Source organism: Paroedura picta, chromosome 6 (genome assembly GCF_049243985.1).
Source record: "Paroedura picta isolate Pp20150507F chromosome 6, Ppicta_v3.0, whole genome shotgun sequence".
Taxonomy (NCBI): domain Eukaryota; kingdom Metazoa; phylum Chordata; class Lepidosauria; order Squamata; family Gekkonidae; genus Paroedura; species Paroedura picta.
Window position 1 is genome coordinate 117,298,360 of NC_135374.1, and position 22,000 is coordinate 117,320,359.

The window sequence follows — 22,000 nt, forward strand, 5'->3', positions numbered from 1 at the left end:
TGTGTAACGATTATTGTGATTCATGGAAATTGGAGTTGTAACTTCACCTTGTTGATATATAGCCTTTCTCAACTTTTTTTGCCATTTAGAAACTCCTGAATCATTCTTCAGGCTTTGAGAAACAGCACAACCATGCAGAATATGATTGGGAGGCATAGCTGTCTACATGCCCATCCAGGACCCCTCCCCTTCCCAGGCCAATCATTGGCCATTTGGGGAGAGGAATATCAACATGAACATATGTGGTCATATCAACTGATAAATGTTTAACAAATTTTAGAAAACATAAAAAATTAGGTAGGTGGGTTGATACATGTTATTAACCGTTTACGCACTGGAGGTTTCATGCCAGGCTGCAGGCTGGAGTTTAAATTTTGCCAGGTTGCCCCACCTCTTCCTGCACCCACATGGGGAGCATTTGGCCTGGTGCACCTCATTCACCCCCAATTTGTACTCCTGCATGGGAGCTGGGGCAGTGAAGTTCCAAGTGCATAAACAGTCATTGTATTGGCCAAAAGCCTTCACGATGAAATGCACATTATTCATCTAAAAAGATAGTAACAGATAGAATCCCATTAGCAAGCTTAGTACAGTATTTAAGTTTAATTAACACCCACCCATTTGGGAAACCATTCCAGGGCATCAGGAAACCCAGAGTTTCATGAAACCCAAGTTAAGAAAGCCTGATGTATACTATGGTTACTTAACCTTTGGGTTCCTGTCCTGCATTTCAGGTTTTGTCAAGCTACCCTGATCAGGCTGAGATGAAATCAGAGGAGATTCTGGCAACTGGGCCACTGATATAAATATTTTGAATGTGAATGCCGCTATCTGCTTTTACATAGACAAACTGTTTAATTGCATACTTTTAATTTAAATGATTTTATTTATTTATTTATTTATTTATTTATTTATTTATTTATTTATTTATTTATTTATTTATTTATTTATTTATTTATTTATTTATTTATTTATACGGCCCTTCCATATGGCTCAGGGCGGTTTACATGCAACATGGGGGGGGATACATGGAACAAATTAATACATAACATAAACAAATACAACTGTCAGGATTGCTGCTGGATCCTGCCATGAGTTAGCATGAGTCTCTCCATGATTATTTGTTTAACCTTTTTTCCTTGCTTTGTACTTTAGGCCCCAGGCCCATATATTATGCTTGCATGCTTGCTTGAAACTGAAACTATGTTGTGCGCCCTGTTATCTCAGAGAGCTGTGAATTATTTGTCTTTTGAACCTTTTGGCCGGGTTTGCTTTTTGTAACCATAACATCTTATCTTGTCTCCGGAGAAGACCAAGGACGTGCGAATTGTAACACTGTGTTTTATGGCACCTGTTGACTCCTTTCCCCCTCCCTTGGGAACTTTCAAGTTTTAGGCGGGAGAACTGCCTTGATAAGGGAAGGCAAATCTGTCCTCAGGCAGATTTGACTTTGTTAGTTTAGGTGTATGAAGTACTTTCTCAATAAACGCTTACTTTATTAAAGAAGCTTGTTGTGAGTTCTTACTACGCTTGACAACAACAACAATAATCTAAATAACACAGTTTCAGTCATCTTAAACAATGTAACAGGAACGGAACTTAGCTAAGACCCTTAGCGAGACTGGTTCATTTATTGTATTTATATCTATGTCTCTGAACACCGGCTTGCCAGGAGGGTGGTATTAAATTAAATCAATCAAATCAAATCCATACTTTCTAGGAAGTCAGCCCCAGGTGAACTCAGTGAGATATACATAGGTGTATGCTTAGGGTCATATTACAAGTGGTTGCTACTGTATTAAGAAATCAAGGTAGTTTACCATTGATGGAGAGAAATAGTTCCATAATGGATGGGTAGAAATCAGGTTGCAGAATAGTTAATGCTTCTAGCCCTGAGCCAAAAACAGCCTTGCATGGACTGTTCTATGAACTTAATCAAAATCAATTCTATTCCCATTGAATGCAAGAAATAGAATGGAAACTATCTTGTCTTGGTTGAGCAATCAACAATATATTAAGCACTGAGAAATCTAATCCTTACTAATTATCAAGAATCACATAAAGGAACTAGACTACCTCAGCTCAATTATATGAGCTTGGAGACTGTCCACTCACTTTTTTGGCATCCTTCCATCTCCCAGCCTAAATGCCTAACAGTTCTTCATTACCATAGAGCAGGGCCAGCCAAACTGTGGCTCTCCAGATGTCCATTGACTACAATTCCCATGAGCCCCTGCCAACTGCTGGCAGGGGGTCATGGCAATTTCAGTCCATGGACATTTGGAGAGCCACAGTTTGGCCATAGAACATTCCTGCTCACACATTTGAAAGCTGCCCCTTCAGCAGTTCTACATGAGAAATATTGGAATTCCCGTTATGCAGATCGGCTTTACCAGCGTGATTTGGAAAAGGTGGACTCCCTGACCCACATGCTGTTGGAATGCCTTTACTACAAATTTTACTGTGGACTATGGATTGCCCCTGTTTTAACTAAATGTCAGTTTGGTGTAGTGGTTAGGAGTGCGGACTTCTAATCTGGCGAGCTGGGTTCGATTCTGCGTTCCCCCACATGCAACCAGCTGGATGACCTTGGGCTCACTACAGCACCGATAAAGCTGTTCTGGCTGAGCAGGAATATCAGGGCTCTCTCAGCCTCACATCCCTCACAGGGTGTCTGTGGTGGGGAAAGGAAAGGGAAGGCGACTGTAAGCCGCTTTTAGCCTCCTTCGGGTAGAGAAAAGTGGCATATAAGAACCAACTCTTCTTCTTCTTCTTCTTCTTCTTCTTCTTCTTCTTCTTCTTCTTCTTCTTCTTCTTCTTCTTCTTCTTCTTCCCTACTGTATTAAAAGACAACGTAGTCTCCTGTTTAATTGTTTAATTGCTTAAGGAATTGTTTAAGGAAACTATGGTGGAGAGCACCTTAGCCACTGCCAACGTACTCCCTGGCTTTCTATCCGTCAACAGAGTGCCAAGGAGTACGTTGTCAGTGGCTAAGTTGCTCTCCGCCATAGTTTCCTTAAACAATTCCTTATCCGTTGCTCAAGATCACTGGATCAAGACAGCTTAAGATGTTAAAAAAAAGTTTTACCTCAGGACCACAAAATTGAAGCAATTCATTTTGTCTGATACTGATTCAGTGTGCCAATTAAACCATATGCTGAGGGGTTTATCCTTCACCATTAAGTTCCATAGGCAGATGGTCGTTTTTTAAAGAGGGGGAGCTGGCCTTATAAGGCACTTACTGGAAAATATCACTCCATCTTGTTGCGTGCTCACTGATTTCCTTTCCTCGGACAGTGCTTGCTAAACGTCTTGTGGAAGCGAAGCAAGGGGGAGCAGGGAGTTGTGAGGCCATTGAAGCATCGGCCTAGTAATGAGACGGCACTAAATCTTTCTCCTTGCATAAGGACACTCTTCAGTTTCCGTATAATTTTGAGACTATCATTTACTCATTGGCGCTGATTGCCTCAATCGCTCACAACGCTCTTTGTTCAATATTCAGTAGAAATTAATGATCAAGTGCAATGAAATGTTTGCTCATAGGGCTCTCACTCCCATAACTGCAGTCACAAGCCTCCACTTAACACTGGCCTGAAGAACATAGTTGAGTGCAGGATTGAGAGTTTCCCCATTTTGGAGAAGAGTGGGTCATATCTATTTTCCCCCCTGTCCCATCTAATTTCCATGGAAAACTGGAGCCTGAGTAGTCCTCTACATCAGGGGTAGTCAAACTGCGGCCCTCCAGTTGTCCATGGACTACAATTCCCATGAGCCCCTGCTAGCGTTTGCTGGCATTGTAGTCCATGGACAACTGGAGGGTCGCAGTTTGACTACCCCTGCTCTACTTGAAAGGCATTCCAAACTTGCAAATGTTATGAAGATCCTTTGGGAAACTGCCTTGACATGGAAGCCCCTGACTAGCCTGATCTCATCACATCTCAGAAGATAAACAGGGTCAGCTCCGGTTGGTATTTGGACGGGAGACCTCTAAGGGGTGCTATACTGGAACAGGCAATGGCAAAGCATTTCTGGACATCTCTTGTCTTGAAGGCTCCAAAAGTTTGCCATACGTTAGTTGTGATTTGATGGCCCGTTTCACCACCACCTTTAGAATAGTTGTGTCTTTCTGAAATATAATAAAGGAGGACTCCTCTGCAATCCTTTGTAGAAACCATGCTTTAGAATTTAGAGCAGCAATGAAAGAAACTGCCCTAGGGGGATGTGGAGAATGTCAGAGGAGCTCTATAAGGACACAGGATCACCTTGATGCATGAAGGCCGTCAGACGTGTGAGTCATGAAGGTGAGCCCAGCGTGCAGAAATGAACCTGGAAGCAGGTAGGCTGCAGCTGAAAGATCTTCGAAAATAGTTTTTGTACTGTCTAGGAGCTCTTTGAAATTCAAATTAAATGTTGATATGTACACAGTCCGCAAATCCCCTTTATAAATTGGCGCTGAATTATGCACGCACAAAGAGAAGGGAGAATTGCATGAGAACTTGCACACAAAGTAAACCTGTCAGGTGGCAGGCAAAGAATAGAACTATTGCAAAGTGTTTTGGTTAGGCCCTCTCTGTCTCTTGACTTGTTATTTTTAGTGCTCAGGTTGGGTTGTATGAACACTGACACTGGTGTAGGTTTTCTGCATGCATGGCGTGAAAGGGACATCATGTTAATGCATTCTGATAGTTACTGTGGGGCACAACTATCACAGATCTTTGGATTCATTGTGTTACTGGTGACATCTTCAGGTGTCAGAGGCCCTCTCCAATTGTTTTGAGAAAGTCAGCAGTGTCAGGTGGTGCCCCTGCCCAACAGAGCTTCTGATTGAATATCTGACTGGGTGACATTGTTTCCATGGTAGCTATAACCACTGTGTTAATGTTATTCCCTCTCACTTCTCTTTCCCTGTCTATCCGTCCGTCCCTCCCTCCCTCCCTCCCTCCCTCTCTCCAGACATCCATCCATCCATCCATCCATCCATCTGTCCTTTCTCTCTCCTTCTCTCTCTCTCCCCCCTCTCTCTCTCTCAGCCATCATGGATTGCAAATATAATAGGATTTCACTCTCTGAGAGGATTTGCCCACGTTCCCTTGGAGAAATTGAGACCAGGGAGTACGTCCCACCCCCATTGCCCCCTCCACAATCAGCCATGACATAGCACTACTTTGCCACTATTAAACAAGCTTTCAGGACTTTGTGATAGAGTATGTCTTGAATAACCCTTGTTAGATGAAAATTCTTCAATTCTGAGATGTATTGGAAAGTTTTGTGCCTCAGTATATTCAGCTCACAAGGGACCAAATATCAAATTACAAGGATCTTTTAAATGTCTGGTTTTAGTTATATTTCTATATATCACATACTATAAGTTTTATTTTGATTCTGATAATTATCCATAAACATTGATATTATCCTTCTATATGTTTACCCTGTTGATAAAATATTTTATCTTTGGTCTATGGCCTCAAATAAATTTGATTGATAGGTAAATAGGTAGATGATGATGATGATGATGATGATGATGATGATGGGTAGGGATGGATGGAGAGAGGGAGAGACAGAGAAAGACAGCTTGGTGTGGTGGTTAGGATCACAGACTTCTAATCTGGCAAGCTGGGTTTGATTCCCCACTCCTCTTCCACATGCAGCCAGCTGGGTGACCTTGGGTTCACCACAGCACTGAGAAAGCTGTTTTAATGGAACAGTAATATCAGGGCTCTCTCAGCCTCACCTACCTCACAGGGTGTCTGTTGTGGGGAGAGGAAAGGGAAGACCTGTAAGGCGACTGTGAGACTCCTTTTGGTAGAGAAAAGCGGCATATAAGCACTAACTCTTCTTCTTCTAGATATATAGATATAGGTAAAGGTATCTCCTGTGCAAGCACTGGGTCATGTCTGACCCTTGGGGTAACACCCTCTAGCGTTTCCATGGCAGACTCAATACGGGGTGGTTTGCCAGTGCCTTCCCCAGTCATTACCGTTTTACCGCCCAGGAAGCTGGGTACTCATTTTACCGACCTCGGAAGGATAGAAGGCTGAGTCAACCTTGAGCCAGCTACTGGGATTGAACTCCCAGCCTCATGGGCAAAGCTTTCAGACAGCTGCCTTACCACTCTGCGCCACAAGATGCTCTTATAGATGTAGATACACACAAACGTGGCATCTGCACTTTGGTTTCTTGCACTTAGATTTCCTTCCATAGTAGGCATTTTGAGGTTGTACCTACCACCTTGTGTCAGAATTCAAAAGGTGCCGCAGGCTCAAAGACACTGAGAACCTACTCTGTTTGGAGAAGGCACCTTGCACCCAAAGAAGATTCGACTGATAGCAGAATGAATCCATAGGATCCAACCCTGTATGTTATATTTATCGACACCCTTAAATTATGGATACCATTAAAAAAAAATGGCTGAGTATGTCCAAATTTACGGATATTGCTCTTTGTAATCCAGCATTACTAAAGAGAACCCATCACCTCTTGGGCTTGAAGCCAGTCCTAGACTGTGCTCTTCTCATGGTCTGCTAAGAGCTAAAGTTTGCACATTTTGAAAGTTAATGAGCCAACTCGGAGTCGCTAGCGAGTGATTTATTCAGGGCAAAGTTGGTGGGAAGACGATGCCGTTTTCACTTTTTTTTTCTGATGCTAGCTTTTTCCCCCTATGTAATATTTATGCGTATGATTTATTTATTCAAATGCACAGACTGCATTTCAACCAAAGGTCCAATCTGAGTCATAATGAGGATGTCTGTACATCAGTGGTAGCCAACTGTTTTCTGCCATACTCCTCATTTGAAACGGAACAAAATCCTTTTGAAAGTTCTACTCAATCTAGTGGAAACTGATTAATTATTCTCTCATTGTAGAGAAGGTGTCCTCTCACCCGGGATATATTTAGGAATGGATTATTAGGAGGGGAGAATTGTCACTGGGATATAATACTGTAAGTTCCACCTTCCAAAGCAGCCATTTTCTCCAGGGGAACTCTCTGATGTCTGGAGATCAGTTGGAAACGCTAGATATCTCCTGGTCCCATCTAGGGATTGGCAGCTATAACTGCTGGCTTGGTATAACAATCAGTTAATTATCTTAAAAAGTTTTAAGGACAACATCTGAATCTTGTGCTTGCCATTCTTCTTCCCTCCCTGTCAAAGTAGCTGAGAAGGGTGTTCAGCCAGTCTTCCTCTACCTTGTTGTGACAGGACCTCAACTGATGGCTTCTGAGCCACTGCTCCAAGATGGACCCTTGAGCTTTGCTGACTAGCAGGGAATTCTAGCACCAGTGTATCTGTGACAGGACAGAATTACTGAAGACTCCAGTCCTTCAGACAATACTTATTCACAACGATGCAGTTAGAGTTGGTGGAGCATTAATCAGCACACATGATGGCAGGATTAGTTCTCCAAAATATCAGCAGGTCACTCAAAGCTATCCCTCTTTCTTAGGGTCTTGGCAGCTAGTTCAGAAAACTTTAATTGCTTTTTGATAAAGTTAAAACCTCTGCAAATTCTGCCTTTCAGCTTTCCTTGTTCAGGTGTAGACACACACACATAAAGATGAACAACCATTGTGATAAGCTTTTTAAAATACATCTGACTTGTCTTGAACTAGGGAGAAGAAGAAGGTGCTGTTGAGTTAGCACCATTCCATCCATGAGTAGTTTCAGTCAAGAGAAGGCCAGAGGTGGTTGCCATTGCCTTCCTTGATGGTTGTGAGCTGCCTTGGTCTCCGGGGAAAGGCAGAATAGAAATTAGATTATATTTTAAATAAATAAATTCTAGCCAGCTTACCTTCTGAGAGCTGATAAAATTAGACTACCCTGGACCATCTAGATCAGGGTATAGAGGTAAAGTGCCATCAAATCACAACTAATCCTGTAGGGTTTTCAAGGCAAGAGATCAACAGAGGTGGTTTTCCATCAATGTTTTTGGTGTGACCCAATTTTTGTTGCTGGTCTCCCATCCTGTAGAGTTTTTCAAGGCAATCTTGTAGAGCAGAGGTCTCCAACCCCCGGTCTGCGGCCCGGTAATGGGCCGTTAAGGCCATGGTACCGGGCCGCCAGCGGCCGCGCCTGCCTTCCCCTCCCCCCCGCAGCGAGAGGGGGGGAAGAGGCAGGCGCGGCCGCTGGCACGCCAGCGACGCAAACGCACACGCGCGGAGCTGCTGCACATGCGCGTTTGCGCCCCCTGCTGGCAAAAACGTGCATGTGCGGCTGTTCTGCACATGCGCGTTAGTGCCACCTAGTGGCGAAAACATGCATGTGTGGCAACTGCGCGTGCGCGTTTACGTGCAGCTGCTGTGGCCGGGCCGCCGGCTCTCTCCCACCCTCGGAGACGGTCCCCGACTACAAGAAGGTTGGGGACCGCTGTTGTAGAGTTTTCAAAGCAAGAGATCAACAAAGCAAGGTTTCCCATTTCCTTCCTATGTGTGACAACTCCAGTTTTAGTTGATGGTCTCTCATCCAAATACTTCCTTATCTTCCAAGCTGTGGCAAGTTCAGGCTAGTTGGGCTGCTAGGAAGAAAAAAACAATAATCTGTCTCATAAGCATAGCAGTCCATAGGCTTAGATCATGGGACTCAGTTAGGCTCTACTGAATAGAATCTGAATCCAATCTGGTGCAGTTGAGAACTGTGGTTTTTAATTTGTTTTAAAGGACAGGGATATGGTGGTCGATGATCCTTTTAAGAGGCATGGGAGATTGTCCCAGGAGGAAGAGATGAGAAGAAAGAAATTCAAAACTGGACCATGACGAATTGTGTTTGGTGGTTTAGTGATTAGTGTTGGGCCAGACAGTGATTAGAATGTGGAATTAATTGCCAATGGATGTCATGATGGCCGTAGGAATCGACAGCTTTAAAAGAAGGCTAGAACGATGATTGGTGGCTACCAGCCATGGTGGCTGAGGGGAACCTCCACATTCAGAGGCTCTGTCCCTCTGTATGCCAGAAGGCAGCATCAGGGGAAGGCCTAAGCTCTATTGTTGGCCATCCAGGGAATGACTCTATGGTATTGCACATAGTCTAGGAGAAACACAAGTACTGATATGGCATTACATTCCTGCTAAGTTCCCTCTTGCAACTCTGTCCTCTTGCCCTCAAACCAAGCAACTCTGTCCTCTGCATGCACCACTCCTAAATCTCAACCCAACATCTGGATGGAAGGACCAAACACCTCTTTCAGCTCCAAAGTCATGCGCTAAATCTCACTGTTGTCTCGATAGATTCAAGTGGGTAGCCATGTTGGTCTTTCTTGATAGCGTGGGTAGCTGGAGAAGTATAGATTAGTTCACTCACCGTGCCTTGAATATTTCTTGGAGAAAGAAAAAGAAAAAGGGCAAAGAAGTGATTAAACTCATGAGACTGGGAAACAGGGTGGGGGTGGGGAAGATACCAATATAGCCTCGCTTTACTGACATATAAGATTTTCTTTTTTCCAGTTTAATGGGCGCAGTGAGACATCCAGTGGCACCTTAGGGCACAGGCCAAGCACGGCTCAAACTCTTTTGAGCTATTTTCAGGGGAATGCTCCTTTTTCGAGCGATGATTTTTCGTTCAAGTGTAGTTTTGAATATAACGGCATAATACTGTATATGCGACTCCCCACCAAACAGAATAATAAAAAAAAAGAAGATAAGGCCACCTTTGACTGTTCCGCTTGTTAGCGCTGTCCAAGTGCACCCAAACATTTTCCCAGAGAAGTGCAGCTGTTCCCCCAGCTAAACAGGTTTAGAGGGAATGGAAAGCTTAGAGCAATTTGTAGTCAGCCAAGCAAAAAGGAGAAATCCTCAACGAAGCAGCTGATGTTAGCAACTCTGAAAAGGGACAGGGGGAAAGAGAGAGAGAGAAAGGAAGAATAAGCAAGCAAGAGAAAGAGTGGGGGGACCAGAAACAGCAGTGCTTGTTAATAATTTTCTCTCCGAACCGAGGAAGAAATTGCTTAGGCAATTTACATATTGCGCACTTCATTCTGATTAGGCGAACGTCGAAGCACAATATATCACCTAAAGTCAGCAACCTTATACACACACACAAACAAAAGTGCTGCTTAGAGCAGGGGTAGTCAAACTGCGGCCCTCCAGATGTCCATGGACATTTGCTGGCAGGGGCTCATGGAAATTGTAGTCCATGGACATCTGGAGGGCTGCAGTTTGACTACCCCTGGCTTACAGGATCACCTATGATTCCTATTTGGGGTAGGTGGAGTGTGATTAAATACATACTTAGTGCTGGTGCACGTGGCTGAGTGCACCTGTCCTTTGCCATTTCTTGAGGGTTCCCCTGCGTGTGTGTCTGTCTTTGTTCAGGGCTGCCATTTCCGGCTTATGGAAACCCTGTAAATGGATGTCATTAACAGCCTTGCTTGGGTCTTGCAAAACCGAGAGCTGTGGCTTTGTGGGTTGAGTCCATTAATCTCCTGTTGGCTCTTCCTCTTTTCCCCTTGCCTTCAAACCTAGCATTATTATCTCTCTTCCCCCCCCCCCATAACTCTTGTGTAGTGGTTACGAGTAGTGGTTTCTAATCTGGCAAACTGGGTTTGATTCCTTGCTCCTCCACATGCAGCCAGTTGGGTGACCTTTGGGCTATTCACAGCCCTTTTAGAGGTGTTCTCACAGAGCAGGAATCTCAGGGCTCTCTCAGCCTCACCCACCTCACAGGGTGTCTGTTGTGGGGAAAGGGAGGGAAGCTACTTGGAGACTCTTTCAGGTAGTGGAAAGCAGGGAATAATAACCAGCTCTTCCTTTTCCTTTTCCCTCTTCCTCCTCCTCTTTTTCTTCTTCTCAGAATGTGACCATTTATTTCTTTAAACATTGGTATTCTGCTTTCCCACAATAGGGCCTCAAAGCAACTTGCAGCATTATCCTTCCATGTTCCATTTATCCGAATAACCACCTTCCTGTGGTCCAGGTTAGGCTGAGGGAGGATGACTGGCCCAAGTCACTGATTGACTTTCTGTGGCAGAGTGCTGATTGGAACCCAGATCTCCCATGTCTAGCATGATATGCTAACCACTATATCACACTGGAACCAATATACCTCTTAGGGATGCCAGCCTCCAGGTGGGGCCTGGGGATCTCCCAGAATCACAGCTGATCTCCAGACTACAGAGATCAGTTCTCCTAGAGAAAATGTTCCTCTTCTGCTTTGAAATTCCGTGAGGTTGAATTTCATGGGTGTCTATGATTTGGTCCTGGCTTAACAGCATATTTTACTTATTTTTCCAAAAAAGTCTTGGACTGAAGCTCCGAAGTCTAAAAAAATGTTTTTGAATGGGGCATATTTCCCAAGATAATAGTCTTGTTCCAATCAAGTAGAAGATATCTGCAATTTAAACACGTGAAGCTCTCAGGCTTGTATTTTAAAGTCCATTTCAATGTTTAGAAATGCTTTAAATGGTTTTTTTTAAAGATTAAAAGCCACAGTTTGTTAATCTGTTTGTTAGGTTTGATCTTCATACTTAATTTGGAGGGGACCTTAGGGTAGAAGGGTGGACACTTTGGACATCAGTATGTAAAACAGTGAAGGCTTCCATACAAATAGTCTAATCAGTTTAGACAAATAGCTGTCACATTATTTCTACAAAATAATTCTTGCATGTTGGCCTGTCACTGCAGGGCCTTTTGGAAAGGAGGGGGAGGGAGTTATTACTAATGGCATAATTATATGGAATATGTTTTTTCTGCATTTATTTAAGAAATGGCTTACAGATCATATTGCACGAACACAATTCAACATAAATGTACAAAGAACAGTTAAAAGGTATAAAGGGAAAAAAAGTTAAAAAGTTAAAAATAATTTTGAAATGTATGAAGTAGTTCAGCTTTGCAATAATAGTAGTCTGAGGAGATGTATGGTGGGGGAGAGCAACCATATAAACAATATAAAACATAAACTAAACTAAGCAACAGAGACCAAACAAGCCCTCACTTGAACACAATGAAATAAAGGGGAGAGAATTCCATAAAACTGATTCTACCACCGAGTAGGGACTGGGGATTCCCCCCCCCCTTGAGGACCTGGTTGGGACCTGGGGATTCCCCCCAAATTGCAGCTCTTCTCCAGGCTAGAAAGATCAATTCCCTTGGAAAATATTGATGCTTTGGAGGGTGGACTCTATGGCAGTGTACACCAATGAGGTCCCTGCCCTCCTTCCTCAAAACCTCCAGGAGTTTCCCAGCATGGATCTGGTAATCCTACCCCGCCCCACTTCCTGTGCTGGTGGCCGAGGGGGAACTGGTGACCTTACCATTAAGGAAGTCCCAGTCTTGTTTGCCAACTTTCTAATTTCAAAAGGTGAGACCCTCCAGGAAAGAGCTCCTCTAGAGCAGGGGTAGTCAACCTGTGGTCCTCCAGATGTCCATAGACGTTTGCTGGCAGGGGCTCCTGGGAATTGTAGTCCATAGACATCTGGAGGACCACAGGTTGACTACCCCTGCTCTAGAAGATCTTAGTGGGGAGGGAGGTTCACATGCCAGGCAGTGGTTCCTGCCCCCAGTCCCTACTCAGACATCCTTAACCTGCTTTATGTATGGTTTTAAAGGCCAACTGAGCAACTTGATTTGGGCCTAGGACCAATGCAGCTCATTGAGTATAAAAATAATATGTTTGATGCAGTGTATCCATAATTGTTCATTGCATGATCCACAACCAGTGGGCCAGATTACAATATACTTTGTGGCACACTTAATCTGATGAATCCAAAGTTTTAGCAGCTTAGTTTAGACTGACTTTTTTATTGGTTTGATGGAACAACTCCCTGTATTTCTCTGTTTTTGGCACCTCTACCTAATCAATGCCTGCCAATAATACTTTGCAGTTAGATAGCACTTGAGCGTTCAGAGTACTTGAGGTACATTATCTCAGTAATCCATAGTGACGAAAAACTCCCCTATGTTTGTGTTGGAATCCATTCAGCATTTACAAGGTTTGCCAGTGAGCATTCAGAAGTAGCTCATATATTTTAGAGTTCTCTCATATCTCTGGGGGTGGGCGGGTCTATATGTGTTGATGGCACCCATTGCAGCACCAAGAAAATGCTCACCGCAGAAAGGGTGGCTTGGTCAAGTGATCTGGTGACAATGGATACTGATCAATGGGTGATCTGTTGAGAATAAGGCTAACTATAAAACTTGGGCCCATTCATCTACTAAGCTGCTGGTTTGAGTACCTGGTCCACTGACCATCCACCATGCATGGACAGTGACCATACCTCATGTATCATTTTGAGGGTGGGGCAAATTCTGAAGGTTGTGGTATTCTTTGTAACACACCTGAATTTTGCAAGACAACCATATACCAAACAAGATATTTGTGAATTCTGACAGCAATGTTGGCACTACTTAGAATGACTGAACAACATAGGTCAGTGCTGTTATGTGCACAAGCCGAGGTCCTGTGAGGAACTCTAGGAGTGGGGAACAAGCTAGAAATTCCCACCATTCCCCCAAATATCTGTATGTTTGCAGGGGTATTCAACTTGTGGTCCTCCAGATGTTCATGGACTACAATTCCCATGAGCCCCCTGCCAGAAAACGCTGGCAGGGGGCTCATGGGAATTGTAGTCCATGGACATCTGGAGGACCACAAGTTTGACTACCCCTGAGGTAGGCTTCCCAGGTCCATCAACACTGCAGGGAGGGGATGGGGGGAGCTTTCCAGGACCTTGACATCACCAGTTAAATAGGATCTGGAAATAGGTGGTGTGAAAGATCTCTGCCTGAGACTCTGGAAAGCTGGTACCATTTTGAGTAGACAGTATTGACCTTGAGAGACTGGTGGTCTGATGTTGTATGAGGAAACTTCATATGAACCAATGCAGGAAGTGGTCATAGCTACATGCATCAACATGTAGCTCGACCAGGGCCAGGGCCTTTTCGGTCCTGGCCCCCACCTGGTGGAACGAGCTCCCGGGAGAGCTGTGGGCCCTGCGGGACCTTTCAATGTTCCGCAGGGCCTGCAAGACGGAGCTCTTCCGCCAGGGGGCTGCTGTGGTACATCGACTGCTCTCCCCCGGGCTTCTTCTTGAACACCGTTGACCTCCTTCTCCTCCACCCCCCCCCTTTTTAGGAAGGGGGGGTAGGAAGGGGATTTTATTATTGCGCCGACATGCTGTGATGGTTTTAAAGTCTTTTAATGGGAGTTTTAATGGGGTTTTAAGACACTGTAACCCACCACGAGCCATTTGAAATAATAATAATAACAACTTTAAGAGGGGAAGAGAGAAACATATGGTGCAGAAGTCCTTCAGTGGCTATTAGCCACAAGGTATAGATAGAATAATATGTCTGGGGTAGTGATCTCTGAGGGGCAACAATGAGAGGGCTTCTGGAGTTCTGGCATTGCTGGTAGACCTCTTGGTGGCGCAACTTGACAGACTGTTGGACTGGATGGAACATTGGCCTGATCCAACATGACTTCTCTTACGTTCACATGTCTGTGGCAGTGATGCTTTGTCTTTAGGGAGGACTTCTGGAGTTCTGTCCCTACTGGCAGACCTCTTGATGGATCCTGGGTGACATAGAGTGCTGGACTGGATGGACCATTGGCCTGACCCAACATGGTTGCTCTGATGTTCTTCACTTTCCTTCATACATCATGGATTGCTGAGATTGGGTTCTTTTTGAGAATCCTTCATCCCACTCCATGTGAGAAGGGAACCGCAAGATACATAATCCAACAACAAGCTGTGTCCCTGACACATTTTGACTTTGCCATTTGAAAACAGGCCACTTGTCCCAAGCTTTGTTAAATCCCAAAGGGTTCTCAACAAGTGTGAGATTTGAGCTGGTGTCTTCCAAGCTCCTGTTCTTGTTTGTTTATTTTTTGGGGCCAGCCTACCACATAGAATTCTCAGAGACTCTCTCTGCTCTGGGAATTCTCTGGCTCAAAGGTATGGGGGGGGAAACATTATCCTCCTTATAGAAACACTTGTCAACACCGGTAGAGCCGGAGGGGAGGGGATAGAATCCAGGAATCCTGACAGTATTCCCCTGGGAAGTTTTTTTTTTTTCTTTTGCTAGTGCTTTCAATGTTGCCTGTGTTTTAGAACACTTGTTAAAAATGAAAAGAAAACATCAAAAAACCCGACAAAAAAGCTGTATATGACATTTAGAGTCTCGGTAAACATAAACCACTCCTTATCTTTCCTCTCAGCTCCTCTCTCCTGCCCTTCCCCTCTGTCTCCATTTACAACTTCACTATCCTGCTTGTCTCTTGAGACTCTAACCTTGGCATAATCTCTGACTGCTCTCTGCTTCTGTCTGCATATCCAAGCTCCCGCGCCAAGACAAATGGCTTCTTTCTTTTTTAGCATGTCAAGCATTCGTTTTTTACTCAAGGTTTCTGCTGCCAACCCCCAACAAAATCCTTGCTCATGCGCTGGTTATCACTTCCTTTTATGACTGTGTCTTTTTAACATTCTGTCTGACCTCGGACTCCCACTCTTTTGAGAATCAATTGAAAATGCTTCTTTTGAAGTTGCCCTGGGATTCTTGCAAAGGGTGCACATTATACGAACATGCGCGCACCGCAAAAGGGATGTCGCTCGTCTGGAACTTTTCTTTGGTGTTTTGCTGAAGTGGTCAAAGCATCACATGCATTTGGGAAGAAACTTGCGTAAATAACGGGGGCTACTTTGTAAAATGCTCAGAGTTCCTCCCTAGGCAACCCCAAGTTCCTCTTTAACACTGGGGAGGGGGCATTAATTGGCAAGCCTAAACCTCCATTACTCCAGGGTTTGTTTGGGATCTATTCTGTTCACATGTCTTGTATTCTGATGGTGAGTTTTCTTGATCTTGGTATGGTGCTGATTTCTACTGAAGTTCAGAAGCAAAATGTAGATGCTGCAGTGATGGAAAGCAATGGCATACCGTGTGACAGCAATGGGGGGTCTGCTATGGGATCCTAAACTATAGATTGTAGCTAAATTCAAAGAACTGGCACCCTTCCTGATGTACTTTCTACTACTGGTGCAAAGGAACTAGATATCTTCATGGGGGATCCATCAAGTCCATCAAGATGACCAAGAGAAACTTCCACATGCTAGAAGTCATCTCGGGAGAGCCATTGCCTTTCAGTCCCATGAGTTGGCCCTCTGGGGCAACTGACTGGCCAGTATTTAAAACAGAATGGTGGGCTAGATGGATCAGTGAGCTGATCCACTAGGACTACTCCAGTGTCTTCACATATAAATACCAAATGCTTTGTAAGGTAGGTCTGGAAAAAAACAGCTAAGCAAGGCAAATGAGACAGGTCCCCTCAAGGAGAAGTGTCTCATGGAGAATGGAGAATAGAGAAGAAACTCATGCAGATTCTTCTGGGGCTGCATCGTGGAGAGGTATTGATCACATCGCCATCTAATTTTTAAAAAATGTATCAAGGTAATTATTTTTGTGCCTCTGAATTACTTATGCATTTTGGAGAAGGATGCCTAGCTGAAGTCAACTGGACCTATATTTATGTATCCAGAGTCAACATTGTGTTTGATTTGCCATTTCTCTTGATCTGCCTTGTACTCTGTTGAATTGCATGCACTCTGGCTAGTATCATTTGCTTGTTAGATATAATCCCCACAATGATGTGTCTTTGAAGCTGTAACCAGTTGTAACCCATGTTAGCCTCCGCGTGTGAAAGGCTGTTCTCCCTGCTTTGTTGCCTAGGGAACTATCTTGGTCCTTTCAAATGAGTAGCCGTGTTGGTCTGAAGTAGCACAATAAAACCAGAGTCCAGTAGCACCTTTAAGACCAACAAAGATTTATTCAAGGGCTGAGCTTTGGAGTGCAAGCACCCTTCGTCAGACTATGATCTTTTTACATGACAGGGAATATATAGCAATTGAAGTTCTTGCTGGAACTTCTGTTTGGGGTTTGTTGCTTTGTTGGTTCTCTCGGTTCATGACCAGTGAGATGGGTTCTCTGTAGAACCTCCTCTCCTTCACAGGTGTTGACTTGATCCTTACCTCGGCTGGCTTTCAGACTGTTTCACGAACAAATTACTACTACTATTGCTGTTGCTGTTGCTGCTGCTGCTGCTGCTGCTGCTACTCCTACTCCTACTCCTACTACTACTACTACTACTACTACTACTACTAATAATAATAATAATAAGAAGAAGAAGAAGAAGAAGAAGAAGAAGAATTTATATCCCACCCTTCCATATTGGTCTGGACAGGTAACAGCAGTAAAAATCTACAAAGTTAAAATTTATAAACAGTACAATTCTCAGCTAAAATTCCCTGATGGAATTCCAGCTCTCTTCCCCTTCCTCCCAGTGGCGAGAACTGCTTTTTTCGGGTTGCAGCCATAAGGCTAGTGGAATGGCTCTGTCTTGCAGGCCCTGTGGAATGCATGTAGTTAATTTTATTTTGGTTACTTTCCAGAATGATGGGGACATAATTTTGTGAGAGATGATAAATGGCAGATAAGAAAGAAATGGCTGGAGGACCAAGTCTGCAGAATAACTTTGCCTCCCTGCTTTGTCTGTAAAGGGCAATAATTTCCTCCCCTCCCCAACTCGTAAGAGGGTATTGAAATGCAGAAAATACAGATGCTTGTAGAAAACCAGCCCTTTATAAGTACAGTTTTCATATACTGCTAGAGGCTTGTCCCATTGTATTAAATATGTGTTCCTTTAAGAAGATTAGAATGTTTAAACCGTCAGCAGGTATTAATCTTGGAAAAGTTCCCTGACACACTGCATTGATATAATGGATTCTAAACAGATTTATTTATATATCCCAGACATTACTCAGGTTTTTTAAATCATTTATCAGATAAACCTGGGGTGAAATCTGGAGTACCTGCTTTCAGGCCTTAGACAGAGCACAATCGAAATACTTTCCTCCCATTTGTAAATTCAGGATACAGCTCTTTACCCAGAGGTTTGTACTGAAAGCTGCATTCCTTTGTGGGACTGAAAAACAGTCTCAAAGAAATCAATGGACTTACTTCTGAGTCAGTTATAAGAAAACCTTCTCTCCTAACTTAATGGGAAAAGGGTCCAAAAATGTTAAGTAGTAAGTTAATTTGACCAGGGAGGGGGTGTTAAAGGAATAAAATATACTAGAAATGACTTTCTGTGTGACCAATTTATTAGCTGTAGTACAGTTTATACGTGCACACACACATACACAATTTAAGGCCACCCAATCAAAATCCTCATGGCAGCCTTTTCAACTTTTTTTTAGCATTCGCTGGCAGGGGCTCATGGGAATTGTCGTCCATGGGCATCTGGAGGGCCGCAGTTTGACTACGCCTGCTGTTGAGAAACCCCTGAAACAGGCTTCAGGCTTCAAGAAATCCCAGACGTGCCACGATTGTGCAGAATATGGTTGGGATGCATCACTATGGATACGCCCACCTGGGGCCCCTCCCCTTCCCACCCCCTCCAGGCCCATTATTGGCCATTTTTGGAAGGGGGCTCAACATGACCATATATGGTAATATCACCCAATAAATGCTTAACAATTCTTTTAAAAAACATATAAAACATAACTCCCATCCCTTTGGGAAACCTTCCCCGGGCTGTCAAGAAAACCCATGGTTGAGAAAACCTGTTAGAAGCTGGAAGACCCCGTTTCGAATCCCCACTTGTGCCGTACAAAATGTGGGGTGTCCTTGGGCCAGTTGCACCCTCTCAGCCTAACCTACCTCACACAGTTGTTGTGGGGATTGCATGGAGAAGGGCAGAAGTTGTAAGGCACTTTGGGTCACCATTGGGGGAGAAAAGTGGGGGATGAATGAATCAAAATACATCATTCAATTATAGTGAGGAATGATCTATCACAGGTCAGTGACCACAGATGGATGGATGCACACACAGTCCTATCACACTCAGCGACTCTAATTGGAGATAATGAAGCTAAGTGTGCTCAGCCCTGGCTCGTACTCAGGTGGGAGATGACCAACCAAGTCCAGGATCGAACCAGGCAGTGGCAAACTCCCTCTGAGCATCTCTTGCCCTGAAAACTTGATGATCTCTTCCACAACTTCTCAGATTCCAGAGTAACACATTATTATAGGATATTATTTTTAAAAAATTCACAGTCAGAGTAGTTCAGCAGTGGAATAGGCTGCCTAAGGAGGAGGTGAGCTCCCCCTCACTGGCAGTCTTCAAGCAAAGGTTGGATGCACACTTTTCTTGGATGCTTTAGGATAGCGATCCCCAACCTGTGGGCCGCTTTAGGATAGCGATCCCCAACATGTGGTCCTTCGACTAATTGGAGGTGGGCCCTGAAGGATGCCTCCCCCCCCGGCCCTTGACAACACACTTTGTGTGTCATTGTCTCCCATCACTCCCAGATGGGACTATCTCATTGCAGAGAAACAAGCTCAGGGTTCCCATTGATTTGTCATTGTCATGAGTTAAAATTTCCATGAAAATAAAATGTTCCTCATGTTCATTGTTGTGGCGTGTCTGTATCTTATTTTGAAGGGATGTTTAAACATTACCATAGCGATCAGAGAGCGCTAGGGCAGTGGTTGAGAGTAGAGGAGTAAACTACCCCCCCCCACCGGGCCTCAATAAAAGGCGTTGAGTGGTCCCCGGTGATAAAAAGGTTGGGGACCACTGCTTTAGGATGCTTTGGGCTGATCCTGCGTCGAGCAGGGGGTTGGACTAGATGGCCTGTATGGCTCCTTCCAACTCTATGATTCTATGATTATATAAAGTATTATTAAATTATATGTCCACGTGTGTTTGTATCAGTCTTGATTCTTATGTGGGTCTTTCACAGCTCAAGATGGGTCCTTGAGGTAGTCTGTCCATAACAGTAGAACAAATCAGCAGCCCAGAGTGAGATGGAGTGGGGACGAGGGTTGTTGGATCCACCCAGGGTGGGATTGGGGGGCTTTGTGTCTGCTCATTTGCATGATGATAAAGCTGTAGCCTTTTGCCAAAAGTCTATGGTGTCTGTCTTCCCTGTAGGCCTGACTACTCTCCCCCTGCCCTGCATATGGTTTCTGCTAGGTATCGTGAGTTGCCCCTAATCCAATTGAACGGTGCCTTTGCGAAGCAACGGCCACTGTGGAAGACAATATAAAGTGAGCCCATCAATTATGCATCCCACTGTCTAACTAGCAACAGAACAGGAAATAAGAGGATTTTAATAATCTATAAATTTTTAATCTGTATACTTGTCACTTGAAGAGGATACGGACTGCTGTGCTCCCCTCCCACCAATTCCTTGCAGGGAAGGGAAGATGGTACAGTCAACACCAGGGAGAACAAACTTTAGTCATCAAAGGCATTTGGATGGTACAGGATGTGCTGTTTGTTGCTTAGTTAAATAATAATAATAGTGTTATTAGGGTTATTATTAATAATAGTAATAAACAACTGTGTGACATCTAGCCCAGCAATGTTTTTGATGAGTGAACCTAATTCACCAGCCTAAGCTTTTAGCCAACACATTAAAACTTAAGAAACTCACTGGATACTAAAGGCATCTACAGCTCCATAACCCTTGTCTTTTCACTGGAGAGTTAGGAACCTGCCCTGAATAGCGGTGAGAGAAAGACTGCAAATATTAAAGAGGCAGATGTTTTGGGTGGAGTGTTTCAAATGAGTAGCTGTGTTGGTCTGAAGGAACACAATAAAATCAGAGTCCAGTAGCACCTTTAAGACCAACAAAGATTTATTCAAGGCGTGAGCTTTCGAGTGCAATACTGACATGAAGAGTGCTTGCACTCGAAAGCTCATGCCTGGAATACATCTTTGTTGGTCTTAAAGGTGCTACTGGACTCTGATTGTATTGGGTGGAGCGTGTGTGTGAAGAATGAATGAAAGTAGTCATTGACGGAAGGAGTACCAGGAGACCAGAGTTTGTTACCTTTCTTCTGGTGTTTATTTTAAAGGAACAGAGCGAGAGTCCAGGAGCACCTTAAAGACTAGCGGCATTTGTGGCAGGCTAGGAGTTTTCCCTTCTTGGCCATATAGCTGGTGAGGCGACGTCAGGATGTTAATTCCTTGGAGCAGAGAGTTGACACGATCCTAGCTGTAGAAAACCTTCGTGCCCTTCCCACATACCCTTTCTGATCGGTTGAGGGACGTTGAAAATGTACAGGTTGATGTTGGAAGCAAAAGGGAGTAGATTGGCAGGAACAGTGTCTGCCTTGGTTCTTCCTGCTCCTCTTGAAAAAACCCCACAACTTTACTGCTGCCCAGAGAAGAGGCCAGTTATGGAAGCCTGACAACTGTGATGAGAAGGGTTTTTAATAGTGGCCATCTACAATGGGAAGGTGAGCAGAGGGCACATTCATTTGGATAGGTGATTGGGTTGCTTGTGAAAAGCACAGAAGTCCTGGAGGTCTAAATGGAACAAAAGAGAGAACTGTAGACTGTTTTCAGGCCCCCACTCTCAAAATGAGATTCTTAAGCTATGAGCCAGCTTGGTGTAGAGGTTGAGAGCAGCGGCTTCTAATCTGGCAACCAGGGTTTGATTCCTGCCTCTACAAATGCAGCCAGCTGGGTGAGGTAAAAAAAAACATTTTTGGAGGTCAAATATTATTATTAAATTATTATGATTAGCTTGGGCTCATCACAGCCCTAATCCTGCCTGAACAGTAATATCAGGGCTCTCTCAGCCGCACCTACCTCAAAGGTTGCCTGTTGTGGGGAGAGGAAGGGGAAGGTGATTGTAAGCCTCCTTGAGATGCCTTTGGGTGGTAAAAAGCAGGGTACAAAAAAAACAGCTCTTCTCCTCCTCCTCCTCCTCCTTCACGCTGGATATTGTCTCCTCTGACTGATAGGGGCTCTCTGGGATCTCAGGAAGAGGGTCTTTCACATCAACCACTATCTGGTCACCCAGCTTGGTATAGTGGTTGGGAATGCATAGTTCCAATCTGGTGAGCTGGGTTTGATTCCCCGCTCTTCTACATGCAGCCAGCTGGGTGACCTTGGGCTCACTACGGCACTGATAAAGCCGTTCTGATTGAGCAGTGATATCAGGGCTCTCTCAGCCTCCCCTCCTTCACAGGTTGTCTGTTGTGGGGAGAGGAAAGGGAAGG

General features: G+C 44.2%; 1 protein-coding gene across 7 annotated transcripts in view; it reads left to right on the forward strand.

The window, feature by feature from the left end:
* PCDH9 (protocadherin 9) overlaps positions 1 to 22,000 on the forward strand; it is a 950,858-nt gene that overhangs the window by 170,703 nt on the left and 758,155 nt on the right. The window contains exon 3 of one of the 7 annotated variants that reach the window (XM_077344016.1): positions 18,181 to 19,399. The exons of the other annotated variants lie outside the window; for them this stretch is intronic. Coding sequence (XP_077200131.1) covers positions 18,181 to 18,258 — 78 coding nt within the window. The 3' untranslated portion in view covers positions 18,259 to 19,399. Of the gene's footprint in view, positions 1 to 18,180; positions 19,400 to 22,000 lie in introns of those variants that run through there. 7 annotated transcript variants of the gene reach the window in all.